General features: G+C 45.9%; 2 protein-coding genes across 10 annotated transcripts in view; one reads left to right on the forward strand and one right to left on the reverse strand.

Moving 5' to 3' along the window:
* Positions 1–3,921: 3,921 nt before the first annotated feature.
* ctr9 (CTR9 homolog, Paf1/RNA polymerase II complex component) lies at positions 3,922–16,922 on the reverse strand. Its single transcript, XM_035419717.1, has 24 exons — positions 16,758–16,922; positions 15,773–15,871; positions 15,111–15,350; positions 14,625–14,742; positions 14,231–14,320; positions 13,393–13,649; positions 13,193–13,300; positions 12,581–12,817; positions 12,336–12,425; positions 12,109–12,237; positions 11,557–11,740; positions 11,284–11,372; positions 10,854–11,039; positions 10,115–10,202; positions 9,839–9,987; positions 9,453–9,569; positions 9,109–9,254; positions 8,606–8,677; positions 8,283–8,418; positions 7,761–7,898; positions 7,286–7,440; positions 6,723–6,816; positions 5,120–5,232; positions 3,922–4,794 (listed from the first exon to the last, which is right to left on the reverse strand). The coding sequence occupies exons 1-24, from the start codon at positions 16,800–16,802 to the stop codon at positions 4,401–4,403; spliced, it is 3,474 nt and encodes a 1,157-aa protein (XP_035275608.1). The 5' UTR covers positions 16,803–16,922; the 3' UTR covers positions 3,922–4,400.
* Positions 16,923–18,561: 1,639 nt separating this feature from the next.
* The window catches only part of mrvi1 (murine retrovirus integration site 1 homolog), a 41,722-nt gene continuing 36,182 nt past the window's right edge, over positions 18,562–24,101 (forward strand). For 4 of the 9 annotated variants that reach the window (XM_035418451.1, XM_035418457.1, XM_035418458.1 and 1 more), the window contains exons 1-13: positions 18,562–18,690; positions 18,961–19,114; positions 19,568–19,802; positions 20,272–20,394; positions 20,486–20,666; positions 21,264–21,349; positions 21,435–21,543; positions 21,838–21,996; positions 22,621–22,738; positions 23,328–23,378; positions 23,555–23,635; positions 23,790–23,846; positions 23,999–24,058. In XM_035418451.1, the coding sequence (XP_035274342.1) occupies positions 19,574–19,802; positions 20,272–20,394; positions 20,486–20,666; positions 21,264–21,349; positions 21,435–21,543; positions 21,838–21,996; positions 22,621–22,738; positions 23,328–23,378; positions 23,555–23,635; positions 23,790–23,846; positions 23,999–24,058 (1,254 nt within the window). In that variant the 5' untranslated portion in view covers positions 18,562–18,690; positions 18,961–19,114; positions 19,568–19,573. The remainder of the gene's footprint in view (positions 18,691–18,960; positions 19,115–19,567; positions 19,803–20,271; positions 20,395–20,485; positions 20,667–21,263; positions 21,350–21,434; positions 21,544–21,837; positions 21,997–22,620; positions 22,739–23,327; positions 23,379–23,554; positions 23,636–23,789; positions 23,847–23,998; positions 24,059–24,101) is intronic. The other 5 variants (XM_035418454.1, XM_035418453.1, XM_035418455.1 and 2 more) reach the window with 3 other exon arrangements.

Below are 24,101 nucleotides of genomic sequence, written 5' to 3' on the forward strand. Positions count from 1 at the left end.
GGTATGCAAAGTGGTCTGTGGTACACCGTTCAGGAGAGACGGGCTGCGTTTGTTTTTCTTGTTATGCCCTAGGTGCGGTACATGACCAGGTGGCAGCGATTTCTGTTCGTAGATTCACAAGGTGAAGTGAGGTCGTGTATTTCTGCATACAGTACACCGATTCCTCTTGGGAGGGAACACTTTGGTTTTCATACCATCGCACGGATTCCTGTTCGTCCAGGTTACCATGGAGATGAATTTTGTTTTTGGTTTTGCTCTGAAGCGGTTGGCTGTGTTTCCCTGATTTAATCTCCTTTTCTCTCTAGTTCCAAAAAAAATATTTCATACTCCCAGCGCATTAACTATGATACACGGGACGGTGGATTAGAAGGCCTGTCAATCTTGCTCTGCACTGTGCAGGTCTGGAAGAGGTTTTAATGTCAAACTGAAGAAATTGGTGAACATGCTGAAAAGACTGGATGATTCATGCTTTTTCCCCCACTTCTCCCTTCACTGTAAGTTTAGATGCGTCCACTTGCATCGCCTTGCTACAAAATACTCGTTGAAAGATTTGTACCTATTAATGGCACAAAGGCACTGTTTTGGAAATGAACATGGATGCTTTAGTGGCATTATTTGCTGTTTTTACCTTTCTTTACTGAAGAAATAAAGTTTTTTTAATATTTATTTTATATTACTGAACAAACCATACTTTCCCTAGGATTTAAGTCCTAAAAACTAGTTTATATTTGAATGGCCTGGTCATTTCACTTGGTTGGCTTGAATTGCTCTGCAATGGGGGGTCACATTCTCATACGTAAACCAACTCCGATGTGACCCTACCGAGTGCTTGAGATGGTGGGAGGTGGTGTTTTTCAAAGCATTACTAGAACAAATGTAATGTTCACATTACCTCTGTGGAAATATAACTGGTTCAATGCCAGACAAGTTTTTCATCTAGGCGGAACTGGATACAGTCTGTCTCAGATATAAATCTTAGTTTTGTATTTCATAACCATGACATAGGAGATCAAAGATTAACAATGAAACAAGTAGCTGAAGCCGATCCACCAGCTTCCTCACTGTTTTCCTGTGCTTAGGTATATTTATGTGTTGTCAGATTAATCAAGTATGTATCAGTCAAAATTTGTAGTGCCACAGCAGATCTGCTATGTTTATTCAAATCCACTTCTTTAACCTGATTACCTCATATAGATTTAAACCAAAAAACTGGCCTGGTCTGACAAAGCTCTATTTTCTTTTGCGGCAATGAAGAACTTTTTCAGTACTGGATATATTGACAGGGACTGAATGTCTGCCAGGATAGTAGATTATGCTAACCGTAAAAGCTGATTTGAACACTTCTTAGACTGTTAATGGTGTTAAGTGTTAATAGCACCGAGTCAGTAAACACTGAGCGTGCATCAGTGTTACAGTCTCTAATATTAAGTAGGTTCTGCTGCTCTTCTAAACCTGTTGAATGCACTTATGCACTTCATGCTGTAAGTCACTCTGGATAAGTGTTTGCTAAATGGATATAATGCATTGTAAAGAGGAGGTTTAGCACATCATAGGGGACCAGTGGAGCCTCTGCTGGGTCTGCCCCTGTCTGGGACCAAGACCATTTTCTATGTTCACATGGAAATAAAGCAATGAATCGAGCACAATAAATGCATTAAATGACCTCACCGCTACTGATGAAATGCCAAATGCTTAATTAATCATGGTGATTCTAACTATCTTACCGTGGCTATTTAGAACAGCCATTTCTGGAGGTGGGTGTAGAGCTGGCACCGAATTGAAAAGGCATTACATTATGGGCATTTAGCAAAGGCTCTTGTGCAGAACAACTTGTACAGCTTTTAGCCTTTTTACACAGCATAAGTACTGTGCTCATGGGTGCAAGAGCAGTGCCATCAGGAATTGAAACTACAACACCGAGTTCCCTACCCAAGATGATTGAGGCTGTTATCACATGAAGTCAAGTGACTTTTGCAGCTGGTTCACTTTGATTGAGGCTGTTATCACATGAAGTCAAGTGACATTTGCAGCTGGTTCACTTTTTTTGGTTCACTTTAAAATAACAGCATTTGGTTCACTTTAAAAGAACAGCATTTGATACATTTTAAAAGAACTAAATGTGAAAACACCCTGAGTTCATTTGGTGTGTACACATATGCTCACAAAATGGCAAGTCATTGGTCTGAGTCCACTTGAGAAGCAAAAGCGAACAAAGTGTGAAAACACCCTTAGTCAATGAACGGCTCTGAGAAAAAACTGGATTAAAATGTGGTTTAAAGGTGATCTTTTCAATGGATGATGAAATGAATATTATCATACTGTTATCTTATGAGTTCATATTGACCTACAGTATTGCTTGAGCTGTGTGGCAATGTTCTGTGCTTGGAGTGGAGTTCTGCTAACTCATATCAAATTTCTTAAGAAGCACAGCAAATTCAAGCGGTAGAAATAATTACTTTTCGCACTATATTGCTGAAATACACAAAACATGAAATAAATCAAAATATACCACATTTTTAAAGAAAAAAAAACATTTGACACCATGCACCAGCAATGTCCAAATTAAGGAATAGCTAATTCTTTCCCCAGCTCTTATACGCAACCATAATCTTGCCATAACCCTAATTCTTACCGTTTTCCTAACTCTAAACCTATTCCAAACCCTAATTCTAGCCCTATGACTGTTTTGGCACCATAGTAAAATATTTTTGGCATCCAAATCGAGGAAATGTTGGCTTTCCCCAACTCTGAAATGTAGCCCTAATCACGCCTCACCCATAAGGCTTTCTGTTTTCCTAACCGTGACCCCACTTAAACCCTTCACCCTCTACGCAGCTCTTTGGCTGCTGGAGTCTGCCCTCCTCTCCTCACCGCCCCCCTGGAGAAACTTCTGTCTTCTCCAGGCCTTGAAGCTCTGCTTTGGCCCATTGCCAGCCCATAAGCACTTGGTTCAACAGCACGGTAATATTTTCAAAGGGATGAGCGATGGCACAGGACCCATGACCCTGGCCCAGACAGGCCCAGGAATTCAGCGACCAGCTGTGGGCGGACAGATGGTGACACACCCGACGGATCCTCCCCAGCACAGCGAGGCACAGCTCACGCACAGCATCTCTCTATGAATAACTTCACAGCTGAAACACCGCGTCCCACTGCCCAATCATGGAGGGTCCCCATTTCCCACCCTTGCTGGGGTGCTTTTCCCCCTCCCAGTCTACGGTTTCATGCTCAGTCTGGTCTTCCTGAGTGTGTCCGTGTGTCATGTTGCCTCCGTTCAGTCTCCAGATGCACTCACTCGGTTTCAGTGGAACACAATCATTACCTGCGTGCCCCTTTGAAGCGGTCTTGTTGGGGGCAATGTAGGCAGCACTGCGCCTACATGGTGCTCCTTTCCCAGCCTCTGTTGCTGGGACACATGGTGGGAGCAGGAAATGAGGACAGTGTGTTGGGGGCCTGCATGTATTCTGCAGGTGAACGCTGCCTTCTAGTGGACGCCTGAGGGAAAAGCAGTTGATTCAAGGTAATCCTGCTATTACACATTCCTACACTCTTGAAAAACCTGAATGTCCTAAGATATAGGAAAATAAAAACAAGGACTTGAAAATGAGAACATTTTTCTTTTAAGTGCCTGACTTTTTTCCTTCATATAGAAAACCTGTTTTATTTGATGTCCTTAGAAACAGGTCCTGGATCAGAATGTACATTTCTCATACAATTTTGTTTTTCTCAAAAGAATTACTAGCAGTGCCAGTGATAGAAAATTCAATGCGCTTTTTAAAGTTTTTGGTTTGTTTTGAAAAGACTATTATAGATTGTGCTTGATACCAGAATATGCTGAAGACAGAGAATTACTGCACATTTTGGACAAAAGATGGACCATTTACACTTTTATGAGCAAAATAAATCTCTTACTACACAGGGTTGGTTTGTGATCATTTTATTATCTACACATTCTCCCCACAACTCAGCCAAGTAATACTCACTTTTATTTTTTTCTTCAAAAAAAAAAAAAAAGAAACCAGAAAGATATTAAAACAATACGAAAATGGGCAGACAGGAAGATGCTAAGGCAGGATAGCATTTAGCATTTCTATATACACAGCTTCACTTTCACTCTCACAGCTCATAAACAGGACAAAGAAACAACAAAAAAAGGTTAGAAACAGGTGTCCATTACAGATAAACCACAGAGAATCCCATGATGGCTCCAGCACGAGCAGGCCCATCGCATCACTGCCTCCCTGAGACGAACACCTGCAACATCCACACCCACAGCTTCAACAAGTTCATGTCAAAATTAAATTTTTTGGGGGGGGGGGGGGGTGGGGGGGGAAGGGGGGGGGTGAGGAAGTTCGTCACTTAGTTACTCTCAGTACAGTGGGCTGCGGTTGGACGCTCACTCAGTCGCTGTCGTCGTCCGAGCCGCGATTGGACGCCTCGTTGTTGGACTGCTCGGGCTCTGACTCGTTGTCGGAGCGACGCGGCGAGCCCTCGTTCTCCGAGCCGCGGTCGGAGTCGGCGGCGGGCGACCCGGGCGGGGACTCGTCGTCCGAGCCCTCGGAGCGGCTCTTCTTGCTCACGTTGTCCGACTGCTCCGAGTCCGACTGGACGGGCCGCGTCCTCTTCACCGGCCGATCGCTGCCGGACTCGTCGTCCTCCGAGTTGCCGGAGCGACGCGGGCTGCCGCCCTCGCTGCCCGAGCGGTTCCGCTCCTCGTCCGACTCGCTGTCCGAGGCCACGCGCCTCCTGTGGCCCGACTCCTCTTCCGAGCCTGATCCGCTGTCCCGCGGGTTTCTGGGAAATTATTTTGAAAAAATCAGTCAGACCGTAGACCAGTACGAAATCCAGTAGCAGGCAGACTAAGAACTTAGTAGGTTTCAGGATGACAAAAAAAAAAAAAAACACTAATGCTAAATCTACATAAAATGGGCTTCATACCAAGGCATTTATTTCCTTTGGCTCTTCATATATAATAAACTACTGAAATATGTTCACACAGGGACTATGTTTAAGGATAAGAAAACAATCGTTCCTTCTTCAGCGAATGACACTGAAAAGAACTGAAGGCACACCAGTTCAGTGAAAGACGGAGTTTAAGGACTTCAGCTGAAAGCCTTACCTGTCCTCAGCGATCTTCAGGCCGTCCTCATCGGAGGACGAGTCGGAGGATGAGATGATGGCCTTGGACTTGATCTTCCCTTTGAGAGACGGGGGCAGGCGCTCGGGCTTGGCCTAGCGGAACACGGAGAAGCGTGAGACTTCCGCACGCATGCGCCCGACACCGACGCACAGCCAAAAACACGCGCTCACACATCCAAAAACATGCGCTCACACATCCACAAACACGCGCTCACACATCCAAAAACATGCGCTCACATCCACAAACACGCGCTCACACATCCAAAAACATGCGCTCACACATCCACAAACATGCGCTCACACATCCAAAAACATGCGCTCACACATCCACAAACACGCGCTCACACATCCAAAAACATGCGCTCACATCCACAAACACGCGCTCACACATCCAAAAACACACGCTCACACATCCACAAACATGCGCTCACACATCCACAAACATGCGCTCACACATCCACAAACATGCGCTCACACATCCACAAACATGCGCTCACACATCCACAAACATGCGCTCACACATCCACAAACATGCGCTCACACATCCACAAACACGCGCTCACACATCCAAAAACATGCGCTCACACATCCAAAAACACGCGCTCACACATCCAAAAACACGCGCTCACACATCCAAATACACGCGCTCACACATCCAAAAACATGCGCTCACACATCCAAAAACATGCGCTCACACATCCAAAAACATGCGCTCACACATCCAAAAACATGCGCTCACACATCCAAAAACATGCGCTCACACATCCAAAAACACGCGCTCACACATCCAAAAACATGCGCTCACACATCCAAAAACATGCGCTCACACATCCAAAAACATGCGCTCACACATCCAAAAACATGCGCTCACACATCCACAAACATGCGCTCACACATCCACAAACATGCGCTCGCACATCCAAAAACATGCGCTCGCACATCCAAAAACACGCGCTCACACATCCACAAACATGCGCTCACACATCCACAAACATGCGCTCACACATCCACAAACATGCGCTCACACATCCACAAATATGCGCTCACACATCCAAAAACATGCGCTCACACATCCAAAAACATGCGCTCACACATCCAAAAACACGCGCTCACACAACCAAAAACACGCGCTCACACATCCACAAACATGCGCTCACACATCCACAAACATGCGCTCACACATCCAAAAACATACGCTCACACATCCACAAACACGCGCTCACACATCCAAAAACACGCGCTCACACATCCAAAAACATGCGCTCACACATCCAAAAACATGCGCTCACACATCCACAAACATGCGCTCACACATCCAAAAACATGCGCTCACACATCCACAAACATGCGCTCACACATCCAAAAACATGCGCTCACACATCCACAAACATGCGCTCACACATCCAAAAACATGCGCTCACACATCCACAAACATGCGCTCGCACATCCAAAAACATGCGCTCGCACATCCAAAAACATGCGCTCACACATCCACAAACATGCGCTCACACATCCAAAACCACGCGCTCACACATCCACAAACACGCGCTCACACATCCACAAACGCAAACACATCTGCAGACCTTTTCCATCCTCTTGCGCTCCCTGGGTTTGCGCTGTTTCTTGGGTCTTGAGCCCTCCTCATCATCGCTGCCTTCGTCCCCGCCCTTTGTGGGTCTGAAAGACAAGCGAGTGCGTGGGTGGGTGTGGCTTTAGGCTAAGACGCTCTCTTCCTCTTCCATCAGAAACAAGCATGTAACTGCAGAGGCCATGCGGAGGCATGCTGGCCATTAACATGGCCCTGTACCAACCCCTCAGGATTCAGCTGCTTTTTTACTATCACTGAGGAGGCCCATACGCTCCCAACCAGGTCTCCCTCCCACTCAATGTGCCTATCATGTTAAGATATGCCCCAGCCATCACCCATCGCCTAGACAGCAAGGCTCGTTAATAAGAGGAAAAACAAAGAACACTACTACCCATGGCAGATGACATGGTTAGTGCTGTTTATACCTCCAGGTTTCTATCCTGGTATTTATGAATAGGGGGATAATAAAGGGTCTGCAGGGTTCTACATGCACGATAATGGATTCTGTTCCCACTCAGTGAAGCCACCACCCCCCTGCTGTGGAGAGCTGTCACTCACCTCCTCCTCTTCTTGCGCGGTCTCTTCTCTCCCTCCTCTCCCTCCTCCTCCTGCTCACTGCCGCTGCCAGCCCTCCTCTTCTTCTTCTTCTTCATGGGCAGGTCCTCGTCAGAGTCGTCGTTGACAAACTCGTCAAAGTCACCCCCCTTCTTCCGCTGCGACAGACGCGAGACCCCATCCCATTGGTCATAAAAAAACCATAAAACCTCCGTTCAGCACAACCAACTGCCAATAAAGACGTTACTGCAGCATATTGCAGCATGCTGGCTGAACTGTGCATGTTAAACTACGGGCCCCCACACCAGCACAACAAAGTGAAAAGACACCTTCTGGAGCTCTGTATCTCCAGTGAGGACAATAAGAGCTCTAGTATCATTTATACCACAAAACCTGTTGTTTATGAACAGTAAAGGCAGCTAAAATGAGTGTACTTTGATTAACTTGCATGGGTACCCCAAAACTGCCCCGCACTCACCCGTCCACCGCTGGCCTTCTTCTTCTCCTTTTGAGACTCCTCTGTAAAGGTGAGGAGGTTCTTGGTTTTCTCCACATACTGGGCTCTCTGCTCCAGCAGCTTCTTCTGCTCCTCCACCTCCTTGTTTCTCTTCTCCTCCTGGGGGGAGAGATGGGGTTCAGGGACAACTGTGAGGAGCAGCTCCTCGACACTGAACATAGATTTCCTCAAACGGACATCACATGATGGGTGTTCTGGTGTCCAGGAGTCTTAATGCAGGTCAAAAGGTGTTATTTTGGGGTTATTTTTATCATTCTTACGGTGTTTAAAAAAAACTGTCCAATTGATGGAGTGAAAATATCTTGAATTGCCAGTGTGCTCTTCGTTATGAAAATGATGTTGAACAAATTTTTTGTGGGAAACCTGCTGTCATATAGTTTATTCAGAATGTAATAGTTCCATGAAGTAAGGAAGTGGGAGGAGTTTCCAGCTGACTGACAGGAGAATCTGCAGAAGTGGATTGGTCGAACTGCAGGCACTGACCTGCTCCTTCATCAGCTGCTGGCGCAGCTGGTCTCTCTCCTGCTCCTGCTTGGCCCTCAGCTCCTTCTCCTCCTCGTCCTGTTTCCTGGCCCGGGCCACGTGGTACTGGGCCTGGCTCAGAAGATCCGAGCACTGCCTGCTCGGACACACACGTGGCTCTCAGAGCAGTTCACACATCACTCACGCTGCTATCGGGCGGCCATGCTACCCGTCCTACAGCAGTATGTATGTAAATCAGCTGCTGTCCTAATCCCAGCCTAATCAGCAGGCGACTCTAACAGTGAAAGGTTCCTGACGGGGGGTGGTGTTGTGCGGTAACTCACCTAGCCTCGGTGGACGCCAGCGCCAAATCAAATCTCATCTTATCCCCTGCCTTGCTCAGGTAGCTGAAGTACCTGTGGGAGACAGAGCGGGCTGTGGTCAGAGGGAGGGGCTGTGGTGTGGGACAGAGCCTCGGGGTGGGACAGTGCTGTGGGGTGTGGGCGGGGCTGTGGTATGGGACAGAGCCGCGGGGTGGGACAGAGCTGTGGTGTGGGACAGAACTGCGGGGTGGGACAGAGCTGTGGGGTGGGGCGGGGCTGTGGTGTGGGACAGAGCTGTGGGGTGGGACAGAGCTGTGGGGTGAGGCGGGGCTGTGGTGTGGGACAGAGCTGGGGGGTGGGGCGGGGCTGTGGGGTGGGGCGGGGCTGTGGTGTGGGACAGAGCCACGGGGTGGGACAGAGCTGTGGGGTGTGGGCGGGGCTGTGGGGTGTGGGTGGGGCTGTGGGGTGTGGGCGGGGCTGTGTAACGGGGGCAGGACTGCGGGCTAGGCGGGGCATGCTCTCACCTGTGTGCCAGCTCCAGCTCTTTGACAGCGCTGAGCACGGCCTTCAGGTTGCTCTTCTCATCCTTCAGCACCAGAGTGGCGAGTCTCTGCAGCACCAGCGCCACGTTGAACATCAGCACCGTGTCGTTAGGGGCAACGTGACGAGCCTGGGGGGGCATGGACGTCAAGAATATGATCTGCAAACTCATACAGTACCAAATACACTCAATACAAGCGCACACACACGCACACATGCACACACATACACAGAAAACATGCACACCTGCCATTCACTGCTGGATATTCTCAGCAGTTAAACAGGTGTGGGTTCAGAGACAGAGCTGGAGGGTGGCGCAGTGCGTTACCTTGAGCAGGGTCTGCTTGCACTCCTGCAGCTTGCCGCATTTGAAGAGCGCCCGGGCCAGGTACAGCAGCACCTCCGTGTTCTGGTGCTTGTAGAACTTCTTCAGGCAGTTCTCATACTGCGCACACACACACCCGGTCAGAACAGGGCCAAAATCTACCTAAGCCATTCACTTCAGGTCCTTTCAAGGTCCCACTCCCTCAATTTAACGGGCTCGTAAAACCTGCGCGGCAGACTTCATCATGAGTGCCGCGCGGCTATCATTAAGCCAATAAAACGTGACCTCGATATCCCAGACAATGAGCACGGCCAATAAATTTCCCCCTGGAGTACCAACCCTCGTCTGCCCTGGGCGGAATGCAGATTCTGACTGAGGGCCGCCCTTACCATCTGCACGGCGCTGATGTACTGCTTCTGCTCCACGTAGATGTGCGCCAGGTTGAGCCACACGTCGCTGATGTCCGCGGTGGCCTCCCTCACCTGGGCGAAGACGTCGCGCGCCTCGCGGAAGTAGCCCTTGTGCGCCAGGACCGCACCTGAGAAGCGGAGAGGAGGACGCGAGCGTCAGCGTTGTTTTTTTCCCCCACACTTCCGCGCCGGCGCGCCTGTGGGTCAGCGTCGTCTGCGCCATCGGGGCTCAGCGGTGGAAGCGCGGATACTGACCGATGCCGTTGGCGGCATAGAGGTTCTTGGCGTCGTTGCGCAGGACCTGTTTGTAAATGGCCAAGGCTCGATCCTGGTGGCGCTTTTCCTAAAAAAAAAAAAACACAGAACATTGTAAAAATGCTGCCATTAGGATGGTAGGATGTTAGAGAGCATAAAGGTTTAGAGATGCTGGGGGGCTCATTCCACCCGTAAAAGGCACAAGTGGAGGATGCGCTCCAGCCTGGTATGGATTCTGGACTGTGGCAGTGTCAACTGTGGCAGGCAGTCCCACAAGTCGGCGCACAATTACATCATTTGCTTTCAGGGACCACAGACCTTTCAACAGCTTCAGGTTGACTCTGAATAAAAATGTCATGACAAACACAGTAATAGCATCAACTTCCTCCTTCTCAGTGACCGAAGCAAGTTTTTTTTGCTCAAGGGAACAACAGCAGTTTCCCACGGTGCAATAAAACCCGCAGCTTGTGAGTTACAAGCCCAGCTGCTTAGCCGCTACGCGACAATACCAGCAACATACCAGTGACACACCAGGGACATGCCAGGGACACGCTAGGGACATGCCAGGGACATGCCAGGGACACGCCAGGGACATGCCAGGGACATGCAAGGGACATGCTAGGGACATGCCAGGGACATGCCAGGGACATGCCAGGGACATGCCAGGGACATGCTAGGGACATGCCAGGGACATGCTAGGGACATGCTAGGGACATGCACAGACGGGCGGAGGACGCACCTTCTCCCGGTCCCGTGTGGGCTGGTGCAGGGTCTGCAGCCACACGTTGCCTAGCGCCAGCATGGAGTAGGTGTCGTTCTGCGTGGACGGCTGCTTCAGGATCCGCTCAAACTTCTTCTGGCCCGGGCCCCACTCCTGCTTGGCCAAGTGGAGGTTCCCTATGAGGGACCACGCGTCTGGATGGTCCTGACAGCGGGAAAACACGTACAGGCATATGCTCAGGATTACTGTGCACTGAACCCACAGCAAGCATTTAGCAGGAGTAAGCAGTGTCAGCAGGCTTAAAAAGGGACAAGCTCCGCACAATGCAATCAAATGAACCACGCAATTATCTCTTACATAATTACAGGAAGATGAAGGCACTGATTAAAATTTCCTTGAACTGTGAGACAAAAAAGGTGACGAGGCTCGTTGATATGCTGGGAGATACCTGATTGATCTGCAGGGCTTCTTTGAACCAATCCGAAGCTTCGTAGAAGTTGCCTTTATCGCGAGCCATGGCTCCAAGACGCAAGTAACCTGTAGCGAACAACAACACAGTTAAAACTCCTGGAGCCGTGTGCTGCTTTAATCATTCAATAATTAACCTTCCATTTCACTGCTACAGTTCAGGGTTCAGTTCAGGCCGCCAAAGGTAATATTTCTCACGAAGTAAGAGGGCAAAAAACGCTGAATGTTTTTGGCTTCGCGGTACAGTACGCACAGTCCACGTAGTTGGGGTGCTCTCGGAGGATGTTCTTGTAGAGCTTCTCGGCCTCGTGGAACTCGCACATGGCCTCGTACAGACGGGCCAGGTTGTATGAGGTGGTGACGGAGATGGCGTTGTAATAGTGCTCGTCGTGCTCCCCCTCGGCTTTGGCCCGCTCCAGGGAGGCCAGGAAGTATTTCTGAGGACAGGTGGAAGAGAATGACCTGAACACTGAGCACTGATCAAAATAATACGTAGAATAATGAGGAAGAAGGTTCCTTGATCTGTGGTAAACAGGAAGAAGTTTCCCTGCTCTGTGGTAAACAGGATCCCGAATTTAGTGCCTCAGACCCAGCTCTGATCATACACACTACTGCCCTGAGGGACTCTATAGTAGGCCTGCCCAAACACTTTTCCTGGGATTCATTTTCTAAAGAAGTAAACAGAAATTTCTCAACGAATGCAGAGAAATCCAAACTTCACGGTTTGGATTTTAATATAGTTTTAGTAACCGTGTCAGGGATCTGAGGCAGGCCACCATTCCTCACTGCCCTGTAGCTGACCCACCTTGGCCTCTCCCAGGTTGCCCAGTCTGAAGTGCAGAGCTCCCAGGTTGTTGAGGATCTCAGGAGGGACGTCAGCCTGCACCTTCTCCTGGAGAATGCGTGTGGCCGTGCCGTACGCTGAGAGAGCGCCCTTAGAGAGGGAGGGAAGCGTATCATTGGTCCACAGGGAGTTCAACACCTCCTCTGAACGCATCTCAGGATGCTGAACTCCACCGCTGAGGGCTCTACCTGTATGTCTGTCTGTTCCAGGATTTGCGCCAGCTCGATCCAGGCCTCCACGTCGTCGGGGTACTGTTCTGTCACCTTCTTAAGATGGCCCTGAGACGGAAAGGCAACACACCGACATCACTTCCTGTGCGACACCTGCTACTGTTCCAGATTTCCTAAACTCATACTCCTGAGTGAGTTTTAAGGAGACCGTGACTGCTTCTCTATGAGCTCAAAGGTAGACGCCCAATGAACTCCTGACGTACTTTAGCAATGTCTCGCTTCTCTTGGTCGTCGGAGGTGGCGTACAGAGAGCCCAGGATCTTCATGGTCTCGTAGTTGTTGGGGTAGGCCTTCAGGACTTTCTCAAAGCACTGCGCTGCGTTTTCCTTGTCCCTGCGGTACACGTACATCTGGCCCAGGCCAAAGAAGGGCAGCACAAAGGTGGAGGAGGCAAACTGCGTGGCCTGGTAGTAGTACTGGAAGGCCTGGTCGTAGTCCTCCTGAAACCCCAGAGGAAAGACACGGTTAACAGCTGTGGGGTCACAAAGCTTCCACCAGCAGGAACAAGGGACATGATTTACCAACTGCTGAAAGATGACTCACCGTGAGTCTGCATTTTCACACATTCCAACAATACATAATAGGCATAATAATATGAACACAAATATATTTAATATTTTATTTGGGGAGGCCTCTCAGTTTAATTTATAACAGTAACAATATCATTTTTACAAGATTTTTTATGTTCTCCCTCATGAACATTCATTACATAAAAGTGATATACTCCTATATGCAACTCACAGTCAAACACCAACAAAAATAAGCCAGGTTCCTTTACCCCTTACAGAACGGAGCAATGACAGTGTGGGGCCTACCTGCACGTGGAAGGAGCGGGCCAGCTGGTAGCAGCTCTCCGCCTGCATGGCCTCCACCTCCGTGTTGTGAAAGGCGTGGAGGGCCAGGTGCTGCACCTTGCTGTAGTCCTGAAAGCAGACGCAGGGGGAAGCAAGGTCAGAGGTTGAGCGACCGCGTAACACAGCGCAAACTCAGAGCATGGAGCCCTTCGTCTTCATACCTTCTTGAAGAAGAAGTGGTTGGCCAGGTGGTTGAGCACCATGGGGTTGCTGGGGTCGATGGTGTAGGCCCTGGAGAGCAGCTGCACCCCGTTCTTGATGGAGTCGGCCTCCTTGTTGTTGAGCTCCAGCACGGCCAGCCCCACCAGCGCCCCCACGCACTTGGAGTTGAGCTCCAGGGCGCGGCCGAACGCCAGCCGGGCCTTCTCCAGCTTGTTCAGCTTCACGAAGCAGTGGCCCATTCCCAGCCTCACCTCGGCTAACCACAAGAGACGCCGCATCACACACTACTGCAGGCCATGCCCAAACATGCTCGAAAGCAACCATCCAATACACATGGGTACATAGAAGCATGTCAAAACTGTGATGCTGTTATAATACAGATCTACAAAAGACATACTGGGTCAACTGCAGCATGCTTAGCTGGAGTTTAAACCCCTCAACCACAGAACTTCGTTACAACTGAAACAGCTATCAAAATCTCTGAAATAAGGATTATCTGTTCTAGTTGCAATGGAGTTTTGTGGCCTAAGGGTTTAAACCTCAAGCAAGGCATGCTGCAATTGGCCCACTGCTATTTACTACAATATAAACATTCAATAATTGCAATGGTAATATTAACGATGTGCAAACTGGACAAAGGTTATTTGAACTAATGATCTAAAATGTGTCTTTTACTACATATTGAATATTTTCCCATGTTACTAAGGACCACCTGGGACTCACTTCCTGTCCTGTACCCATAATACCTTTGTTCCTTTTGGTGTGCATTTTATGTCATGATAGCCCAGTTAATTGCTCTGGATAAGAACAAATTCATGAAAAATAATAAAAGCATACCTGGACAGCCGGGGTTGGTGCGAAGGGCCTTCTTATAATAAGCCAGAGCGCCTCTGTAATCTTTCTTGTTGAAAGAGATGCAGGCCTTACCTGAGAAAGATAACAAATGGGATCAAGAAACAGACAACTGAGGATGTTTTATTCACACTTGATATTCAGCTGTCTGGCAAAAGCCATTTTTCTAAATGGGATATCATGGTTCTAAAGTTTAAAAACAAACAACTGTACGCTTCAAACAGCCCATTCGTTTCTGCAAGTTTGCATGCACTTAACTTAAAGAATGAAACTGACAGACAATTTCCAAGGGCATAGCCATTATTCTTTCCTGAATGGGCTTTTATTATTGTCACTGTCTGGCTTGCAGTAGAAAAGGGGGGCTCCTGGTTTCACCGACCCAGCAGAGCAGGTATGTTGTTGGTGGACTGGTTCAGGACAAAGTGGAACTGAGCATCAGCCTGGTCCATTTTATCTCCTTCCAAAAGACAGAAGCAAGCTCTTCCCAGCAAGTGGTTCTGGTGGGTCAAACACACAACAATTACAATCACAGTCCATTGGAGGAGCAGGTCTGTGAGTGTAGGTCATGGGCATGCACCAGATGGGTCCTTCACAGAGAAAAAGACATTAGCATACAGCAACATAAACTGCATGTTTACCAATAAATACAATATTTGTTATGTGTTTAATGTTGTTTCGTTGTGTTGTTACTGTTATTACCTTTTATTACTTCACTTGTTCTATTTTTCAGATACATCATTAAGATTTTTTTCAGATACATCATTAACTTTACAATGGCAGAATGTATCACACAGTGTGACCAGATGTGGTTCAGAGATTCCAGGCACATTTCATGTGTCTTGTTTGACAAGCGACAGCTCCTTACCTGGTCGTACATGATGATCTTGTCGGCCATGGTGTACAGCAGGGTAGCCTGGGTAATGAGCTCCTTCTTGGCATCCTTGTTCTTCTCCTTGCGTGCCTGTTGGACATAGTAAGCTGCCAAGGTGTCCAGACAGGTCATCTGGTCTTTCTCGTGGTCTCTGTAGTCCAGGTTGCCATCGATACGGGCCGCCTCCAGCAGCTTGACAAAGTCCTCCGTCTTCCCCTGCTTGTAGTACTCCAGCTGACATGGAAAAACTAAGCATAAGTTAAACGTATTCTTGCCACCGGGAAACTGAACGATAGAACCAGGACTGCACTGGAACCAGGAATGAGCTGTGTGTCTTCCTGATTTAGCACAAGCAAGTACAATTGTGCATTTGATGTACAGAAAGGAACACAACAAAGCAACAGAGTCATATTTTCAAGGCTATTTAAATTACACTGATGTGTATAGCATCTAAACACATCACACATATACTTCTGTCTCTGAGCTCAAACACTGCCAGACATGAGTGTTGCGTGTGCATGTGCATGTGCATGTGTACATGTGTGGGAGTGTGTGTTGCAGGCCATCACTTCTCAACGCCCAGTGTAAGTGCAGCGATTAATATGAGAACACTTCTCCTTGGATAAGACTGCAAATGGGCCTTTGGTGAGACTTACCGCCAGTGCGATCCATATGTGCAGCTGGGTGTGCTCCTGCTTTAGGATACTGATGACCTCATCACCCTCGGGCAGCTGGTCAAAGTCAAGCTCAATGACCTGCAAAGAAATGACACGTCAATTATATCTATCCACCTGTAACAGCTCTTCTTTTATGCAAGCATACTACACACTAAGCAAGATGGTTTCCAAACTGTGGGCTGGAACCTGCGAGTGGGTTGCAAGATAAGTAACAACAAAACTGCACTAGTTTAATGCACTGCACTTGTGATAATAGGCAAGTTCAGGGATAGGTGCTCTCGATAATAAATTCCTATTAAGAGTAAAGAATGAAAGCAAAACTGTATGTTTACTTTCTCAAGGTAAAATTGAGCTGCATTTGTTTGCTACTAAATGTATAGAATCAAGGTGAGGGGTTTTATGCTACTACCTAAAGTAATAGCCCTTCAGTAAACAAGCTACGCATTCCCCAAGATACATGAAAGAGTCTACTGGCTGAGCAGTCTGTTTCCAGAAGTCACCTCATACCAGACAGGTGATCAACTTGGCGCTGGAAATGACAGTTTGTCAGTGCATAAGTTGGCAGCAAACTAATGGCTTCTCTTATTCTGTCATATTGTTTTAAACTCTACATTCTTAACTATTCTTCGTTAGCCATTAGCCAAGATAATGCCCAAGTGAAGTTAAGTACCCAGTACTAGCCAGCTACTCAACTAGCCGAATCGTTATGGAAGGGAATGGTAAACAGAACTCATATGTAGCTAGTTAAATTTATTCATCAGCCAGCTATTGTTAATTGCAAACAGAGAGAAGCATCTACATGCTAGCTATATATATAGATTTTTTTATTTTTTTATTTTTTGCATTAAGACCCAGTGGCAATGCAAACCTGGCTCACCAACAAGTATGGCCGTAATCAAAGAACTAGTCACTGTGGCTCGGTAGCTAATCACCAAAATAGCACAGCTCGAAGATCCAAACTTACTTCGTCCGTGTCCCGAAGAGGGATTTCGATGGAACCCCGAGACATTATGTCGGCAGGAATCCCAGGTCTGTTCCCAGTTTTTTGTAATAAATTGCGGTGGAATCCTTTCCGACTTCTTCTGATTAGCTCGCAACTGCTTCCGCTCAGAACGTTTCCGAGCACTTCCGGGTGAAATTCAGTTGTCTATCGTTGCGTTTTCGCGGGATGACCCCTTTAAGACCATGTGGACCATGCTGTTCCCTGGCATGAGTTTAATTTTATATGCAAACAGTACGGGTGTGAAAAACAGAAGTGGTGTGAAAATTGTACAACTTCGACTTTAAATTTTTTCTTGGTAGTAGATATATGTCCAGCAGGCAAGCAAGGAAAAGAGCAATAAAAAATATTTATATTATTATGATTACTCAATTCACATAGACTATAGTTATCAGTATTTTAATCATACGAATTTAATGTTGGTATACATTAATGCTGTCTGTAAAAAATATTTTTCTAATGGAATTTTTTGTCATGGATGCATTACAGAAAATGATGGCTGTGGGTGAATGAATTGCTGATTAAATTCCTCAATAGACAGTTGAATTCAAATGAATAAATATACAGCTATACAATTAATGGATTATAATGTTAGTGGTTGGGATAATAATGAAATAAAAAGAATGGGAAAGAATTTAATTAGAGAATGTTTTGCAATGGCAAAAAATTCATTCTCTAAATTTTTGAAGGGGTAATCAAAGTATTTATTGCAAGTCTGATCTGAGGTTTTGGAATCTTGTTTTAGTTTCAGCTGAACTGCAGCCTCCACTGAATCCATTCTATAATCAGCAATAGGGGATTGAGAGGCATAGTAACCAGGGACTGTGTAGAGAGTTTAAAGTTGAATTCATTTTAGTTGTATTGAAATCTGTTAACATGGAGTAATTCCATAGAAATTTATTTTCAGACATGCAAATATAATGTAGCCTAATTTCTATTTAATTGTAGTCACATATTTCTCAAAAGTCCATTGGAAAAGCAATAGAATGCTAGTTTACTTTATACCCCTGTAGCATTGTGGATGACAACACAGCCATTAAGAATGGAAGCTAATTCTTTGTAAAATAATGTCCATCACCATTTGCTGTACAAAGAGAGTCCTTTGTATTTATTTTACAGTTTTTATACTTGAAACTTGTGTCAGACGGTGCCATTTCTTATACTGAGCTATATATATATATATTATACCCGCATTAAATGATTATGGTTAAATTTTGAGAGTATTAAATTCATAAAATGTATATATATATATATATATATATATATATATATATATATATATATATATATATATATATACATTTTATGAATGATGAAACCAATGATCAAATGTGTTGATGGTTTCATATAAATTATCAAGCTCAATGAAGATCAAGCTAGATAAGATTCTGTTTAGCCTAGCTAAAGTGAGTTCTAGGTTCTAGAGGTGATGTTCATATCTGTTAACGGAGGTGGGGGGGAGGGGGGTTGGAAGTATGACATGTGTTCTGCGGAATGGCCTGAAACATTTGATGTGCAAAACTGCAGAGTGATAATTAAAACGGCCCATCACACCATTATTGGGCTCTGCACCGTGCATAAAATTGCATGCTGATCAGAGCTTTGTGAATGGCACAGTCCGCGGCAGCTTGCGGCTGAGAGAGGGGGCCGACCGTGTCATCTGGTTTTGATGTGTGCCCATGAATTAACAAAACAGGCAAGTGCCCAGCTCTGTCAACATCATCAGCTTCCTTTGTAAACATCACTGCAAGAGTGGTTTCCGAACCAATGCCTTCCACATCCTTAGCACAGCCTTAAAATAGGGCTCGTATGACCTTCTGTATGAGTGTGGACATACCACAGTTGCCTTAGAACTCTTTCTTTGCATACTTCGAAGGGAGCTGTGACCCGCAACGAGGTAAGAGCAGATTCTAATTTATTTTAAAAAATGGCCTGCTGATAAAATAGTCTCATGCGTTTGTGTTTGTGCTACATGGATTTTTGCTCCCTTGTACTGAATGCATTTCCAGAGCTACTTATATGAATTAGCTCCTGTATAAATAAAACTGTTGGGGAAGTGAGATCACCATCATGTCATGCCATGTTCTTTCAGGGTGTGTCTGTGACTGTGCCCTTGTTCTGTATGTCACATTCTGAAAGTGAGCTCTTGGTTCCTATGTGATCCTAGCTTGCCTCGGGTTTAAGAAGTCAGCCTTGCTCTGCCTCTTCAGTGGAGAGCGCACCAATAATATAAAACTATGTGACAGAAGTGTGGAAATATGAGAAAGAGCCCCACCAGAATGGACTGGGGGTGTAATCTTAACTGACTGGCCTGTCCTGGGGTGAGTATGCACACTCCTCTCTGTCCTTGATCTGGCAGATTTGGTAGATAAATATCTGTTAGGTTCCTTAAGATATTATTTCTGACCTCAGTGAATGTGTAGTGTTCCAACAGCAATGTGAAATACTTTCTTTCTGCCACTGTGAACCTTTGAAATCAAATATATAGTGCAAATGTACTTTCTAAATTGGAACAGTTTGTTATGCAAGACAGCGTAATGTACTACATTACGGTGTCCTTTTTTGTGTTGCACTTGTGATCTCACACAGCACTTAACATTACGCTGTTCTTTTTTGTGTAGCACTTGTGATCGCACAAGGCACTTTACATTACGCTGTTCTCTTTTGTGTAGCACTTGTGATCGCACAAGGCACTTTACATTACGCTGTTCTCTTTTGTGTTGCGCTTGTGATCTCACACAGCAGTTAATTTGGCGTTCTGCTCTTCTGTTCAGGAGGTTATGGCGGAAAGCAGCATGAATGGAGAGCAGAGCTGTCATGTGGAACAGTCAGACCCTGAGGCCTGCAGGGCCCAGGCAGCAGAAAGCCCCCCGTCTGAGACGGGAGCCCACCACAGCGACAGGAAAGGACAGAGGGTCCCGTCTTTGTCCAAAAGCTCCACCGCAGTGCTGTCCAGTGAGGCTGGCCTCAGCTGCCCAGAGCCAGGCCAGCTTCTTGAAAACCATGACAGTAAGACAAACAAGTTTCATAGATTTTCTTTTAATGAAACCAATATTTATTGGAAAATAAATGTGTACTGAGTTACACCAAGCTTTTTTAGTTCTCATGCTCTCAGGTCAGTAATGCAATAATCAATGCAGTTGGCATTGATTAATGTGCAAATGAAAGATATTACAAATTGAGTTGTGCTTTTCGGATGAATTTGAAATTATTTTTGTATTAGGCTTCCACACACCAAAAAATCATTTAGACATGTTATTTATTAGATGTAAAGAAAGTGACACTATAATTTTTCAATGCATATTTAGCTTGCCATTTATTTTCATTATGTTCTTAAGTTTGTGCATAATGATTCAGTGGTTGGAGACGTAACTGTTTGGTGTAAGTAGTTCAGTCTTGAGGCCTACTACAGATTCTACCCTGTTGTTGACACACCTGAGAAACATGTCAATTCAGCAAGTTTATGTTTTTGCCAAAGGGGACCAGCCTGACACCTGTGAGCGGGAAAATGGTTTTGAGGAAGATGCACATTCTGCAAATGGGTTTTCAGAGGGACACCTGCTCGACATCATGTTCGAGGCATGCGACACAATGGGCAAAGGTGGAGTCTTTTGTGGTGTGAGGGGATGAAATAAAATACAGAAATTTTTTACGGTCTCAGATTTAACACCTGAGTGTTGTTGCGTCCCCAGGAGAGGTTCTGGCCTCCAGAGTTATGCAGTACCTCCAGGACATGACAGCCCAGACCCCTGACCAGGGCAAGCTGACCGCCCTGTACAACATGCTGGACCCCAATCAGCAGGATCGAGCCGTGACCCGGGAGGCCTTCCACTCCACCATGAGAGTGTGGATCGCCCAGTGTTGCCAGACAAGGTGAGACCCCCTCGCCCAGCTAAACCTGCCTGGGTACTGACATACCTGTACATCTCTACTTATTTTATTTCTTTATCAACTGAGAACTCAGGTCTCAGAAGGGAATACATAGTAATGTACAGCTAATCAGATGTAGGCATACTGTGTGATGAGGTGCCTAGATTAAGCCTTGACACAGTGGATAACAAAGTGGCATGGTATTTTAAATGAATTCTAGTGAATCAGGACCTTGGTTTAACATCTCATCTGAACGATGGCAGCTTGACATGCTATTCAACTTCAGTGCTCTTGGAGATAACACAGCACATTGTATTCACAGTGTTACCCTGCTGCCAAAATACAGAATTGTCCTTCAAAAATTATTGAGCCTTCAACCTTTTGTATTGTTTCACTGATTCCCCTGAGTAAGCTCCACAGCAATAACAGAGAAAAAAAAACTAGCTGCATACATTATTTTGTAAATAGGAGTGCTTGCACATCATGAGCTTTTCTGCACAAATGCTTATGAGCACTAACTGTTTGTATGGAAGTGTATTCATCTGTGGTTCTGTAGCGTTAAATTTACCCAAGCATCTTTTAATCTCTGACCGTCGTCAGAAGTGAACAAATGGACCATTCACTGAGCGTGCAAGAGGACTACTACTCGACGCAGGAATCCCACCTCACCACAGCTCCTATAAATGGTGAGTTTCTTTCTCGGGTGAGGACATGAAAGGGTGTGTTTCAGATACCAGTGCAATGGCGCCTCTAATTTTGTTCTGCTACAAGGGATTTTCTCAACTCTCGAGACTGAGACTGATGCTGAGACTGAAGCCCAGGCTGGGACAGAGGCTCTGACCGAGGTGGAATTTCCAGAGTGCGGAGATGGGTGTTACTGGTCAGTGAATCACATTTGTTCATTGAGAGGAATCATGCTAAACTTCTTCTACAGTGTACATTAGGACTGTGTAACTGTATTATTGCTATGCAATTAGTATTTGCTAATAAATCTGGCAAGTGTGTCATGGGTGTCTTGCACTAGTACTGGTTGATATGGTAGAGAATACAAACAGTAGCTAAGCATGTACAGTGGACCCGCATCACATGACCAATGCCGCTAGCACATAACTGGTTTTTATCCAATTAAAATGCCCTGACCGGGGCACATGCTCCTCCCCCTGGCCGGCCTCAGCGAATGGAAGGATCTGTTAGGCACGGTGGCGGAGCTGAGGCACACGCATCGGCAGCTGAGTGAGCAGAACGCGAACCTGCTGAGGAGCGTGGCACAGAGTGAGGACACTAACCTGCAGCTTACCCTAGAGATCGCCGAGCTCAAGGCCAAGTTGGGCAGGTAACGCACTGCGCAAGCTCAGGGGAGAGTTTTCCCATCGTCCACCGTAGTCTGAAGATGCATCTCTTCAGACTGTACCTGCTCTGCAGGGCACTCCCAATCTAGGATCACTTATCACTTGTACCCTTCTACCTTGTTCCTGTAGCACTTTAATCTTACACACGTACCTCCATCCAGCACTTATATTTCACTTGTGTAGTTATCTTGATGTTGTAGCTTGTTGTCATGCCTCCTAGTTTGACTTAACATTACTTTCTGACCTAGCCTGTGCTTACTGTGTGAACTGGACTTACTGTGTTCATGGCTATGAATAACTGTTACATAATGAGTATTGTACCTTATCGGACCTGTGTTTTGTAGTTGTTCCAATGAGCTTCGGTATGCACTTATTGTACGTCATGTAAATGTAATGTAATGGAAGAGTCAGGGACCTCTGCTCTAGACTGTATTAAGAACTATAAGCCTATGTGAACTGAGTGACCCATTCTCACCAGCATTCTTATGTACTTGGATTCATCTGTTTGTATGTTCCTTTGTTCTTATGTTTGTAGGTACTTTGTGTTCTTATATTTGTATGTACTTGTGTTCTTCTGTTCCTGTGGCGTGCTGCCATTGGGCCATCAGTGCGCAGCGTGCAGCAGTCAGAGCCAGGTCCCTGCTGGAGGAGCTGGACGAGGCCAGACGGGCCCTGAAAGAGAGCCAGGAGAAATGGGCTCAGGCCCAGGCCAGGGTCTGCACGCTGGTACGAGCTCTGAGTCTTCGGGAATCAGTCAGGAGTTAAAGGGAAATGTCAGCGGGGGGGTCATACATTACCTGATGAGCGCGGTGGTGATTCAGAGAGTGAGGTTTCAAGACATCATGAGTTGGTCGAGTTCACTGATTCTAACCAATTATTGCATTTTGTTGTATACAGAAAAATACATTCTTTGGTCAAAAACAAGTCACCGATTTACCTTTGTAACTCCAACCTTTATGATGCTCACTCTTCTTCTGCTCTATAAGGCTTTTACAGTTAGACTTTTGAGAGGTGAAACGTTGCATATGAAGTGCAGCCTAACTATAGGACTGCAGTTTCAAATCCAGTTGGTGCATCGTTCATGTGTCCAAATGAAACTTCCTCAGAAAACCTGTATAACCCGTATAAGTGGGTAACATGAGAAATAAAAATAACTGAGGGATTTGCAAAGAAAATCGATTGAATATCATTACATTACAAAAGGACTGCTCAGGAGAGGATTTTAGCCAGTGATTTTGAATGATCAGCTTAGAAAGTACTTAAGCAGTCTTATAAAAAAATGAACTCATCATGCAGAATGAACTTTTCATTGCAGACAAAAGAAAATGAAAACTCAAAAGCTCATATCAAACTGATTGAAGATGCGGTAAGGAGAAACGATTCTAGCATGTATGCTCATCTTCACATCTTATATTCTGTGCTTATACATCACTGACCCATAATGTATACATAGCTTCTTCCAAGTTATGTAAAACTGTCATCCCCCAAAAAGGATTTTGAAATGATCCCTGGTGTTGGTGTAATGAGGGAATGTTGTGTCAGCAGAATGAAAAACTCTCCCAAGAGAGGACTTGTGCGGAAGGCCGTGTCGGCAAACTGATGAGGATGAATGCTGAAATAAGGGTGAGAAGAGTTTAGCTTGCAGCGATGGAATGTACCTACTAACCTGAATACCATGTGGCTTTGCAAACTGGGTGAAAAATTAAAAAACTAAAAACCATAACACTGCCCAAATGACCTAAAAATCATAAAACAATCCCATTTTGATTGTGTGCAGGAAGAGCTTGATGAAACGCTGGTCTTACTAGCTGAAAAAGATAATAGCATCTCCAAGGTGAGAAATATATAAGCATGTGCAGTATGTAGAGCCTGTCTCCAACTTTCTGGCTAAAACTGAAGATTTTTTTTAATTTTTTTTATGTGTATTTGAAATGTTTCTATTTCAAATTATTTACAGTAAAATGTTGTTTTTTGTTTCTGTTAAAGAAAACCACATTCATCAATGAGCTAAAAATCTCCCATATGGACAACCTGAGAATAATTGAGGTATTAGCGCTCAACATTATCAAAATCATGCAAATAAGTGTGA

The sequence above is a fragment of the Anguilla anguilla genome, chromosome 5 (genome assembly GCF_013347855.1).
Source record: "Anguilla anguilla isolate fAngAng1 chromosome 5, fAngAng1.pri, whole genome shotgun sequence".
NCBI classification, from domain to species: Eukaryota; Metazoa; Chordata; class Actinopteri; order Anguilliformes; family Anguillidae; genus Anguilla; species Anguilla anguilla.

Coding starts and splice junctions, on each gene's coding strand:
- ctr9 (XM_035419717.1), bottom strand. CDS start 16,802: ATGTCTCGGGGTTCCATCGAAATCCCTCTTCGGGACACGGACGAA. Junction 8,678..9,108: donor GAGCTGGAGCTGGCACACAG/GTGAGAGCATGC, acceptor TGTCTCCCACAG/GTACTTCAGCTACCTGAGCA. Junction 7,899..8,282: donor AGCAGCTGATGAAGGAGCAG/GTCAGTGCCTGC, acceptor CTCTCCCCCCAG/GAGGAGAAGAGAAACAAGGA.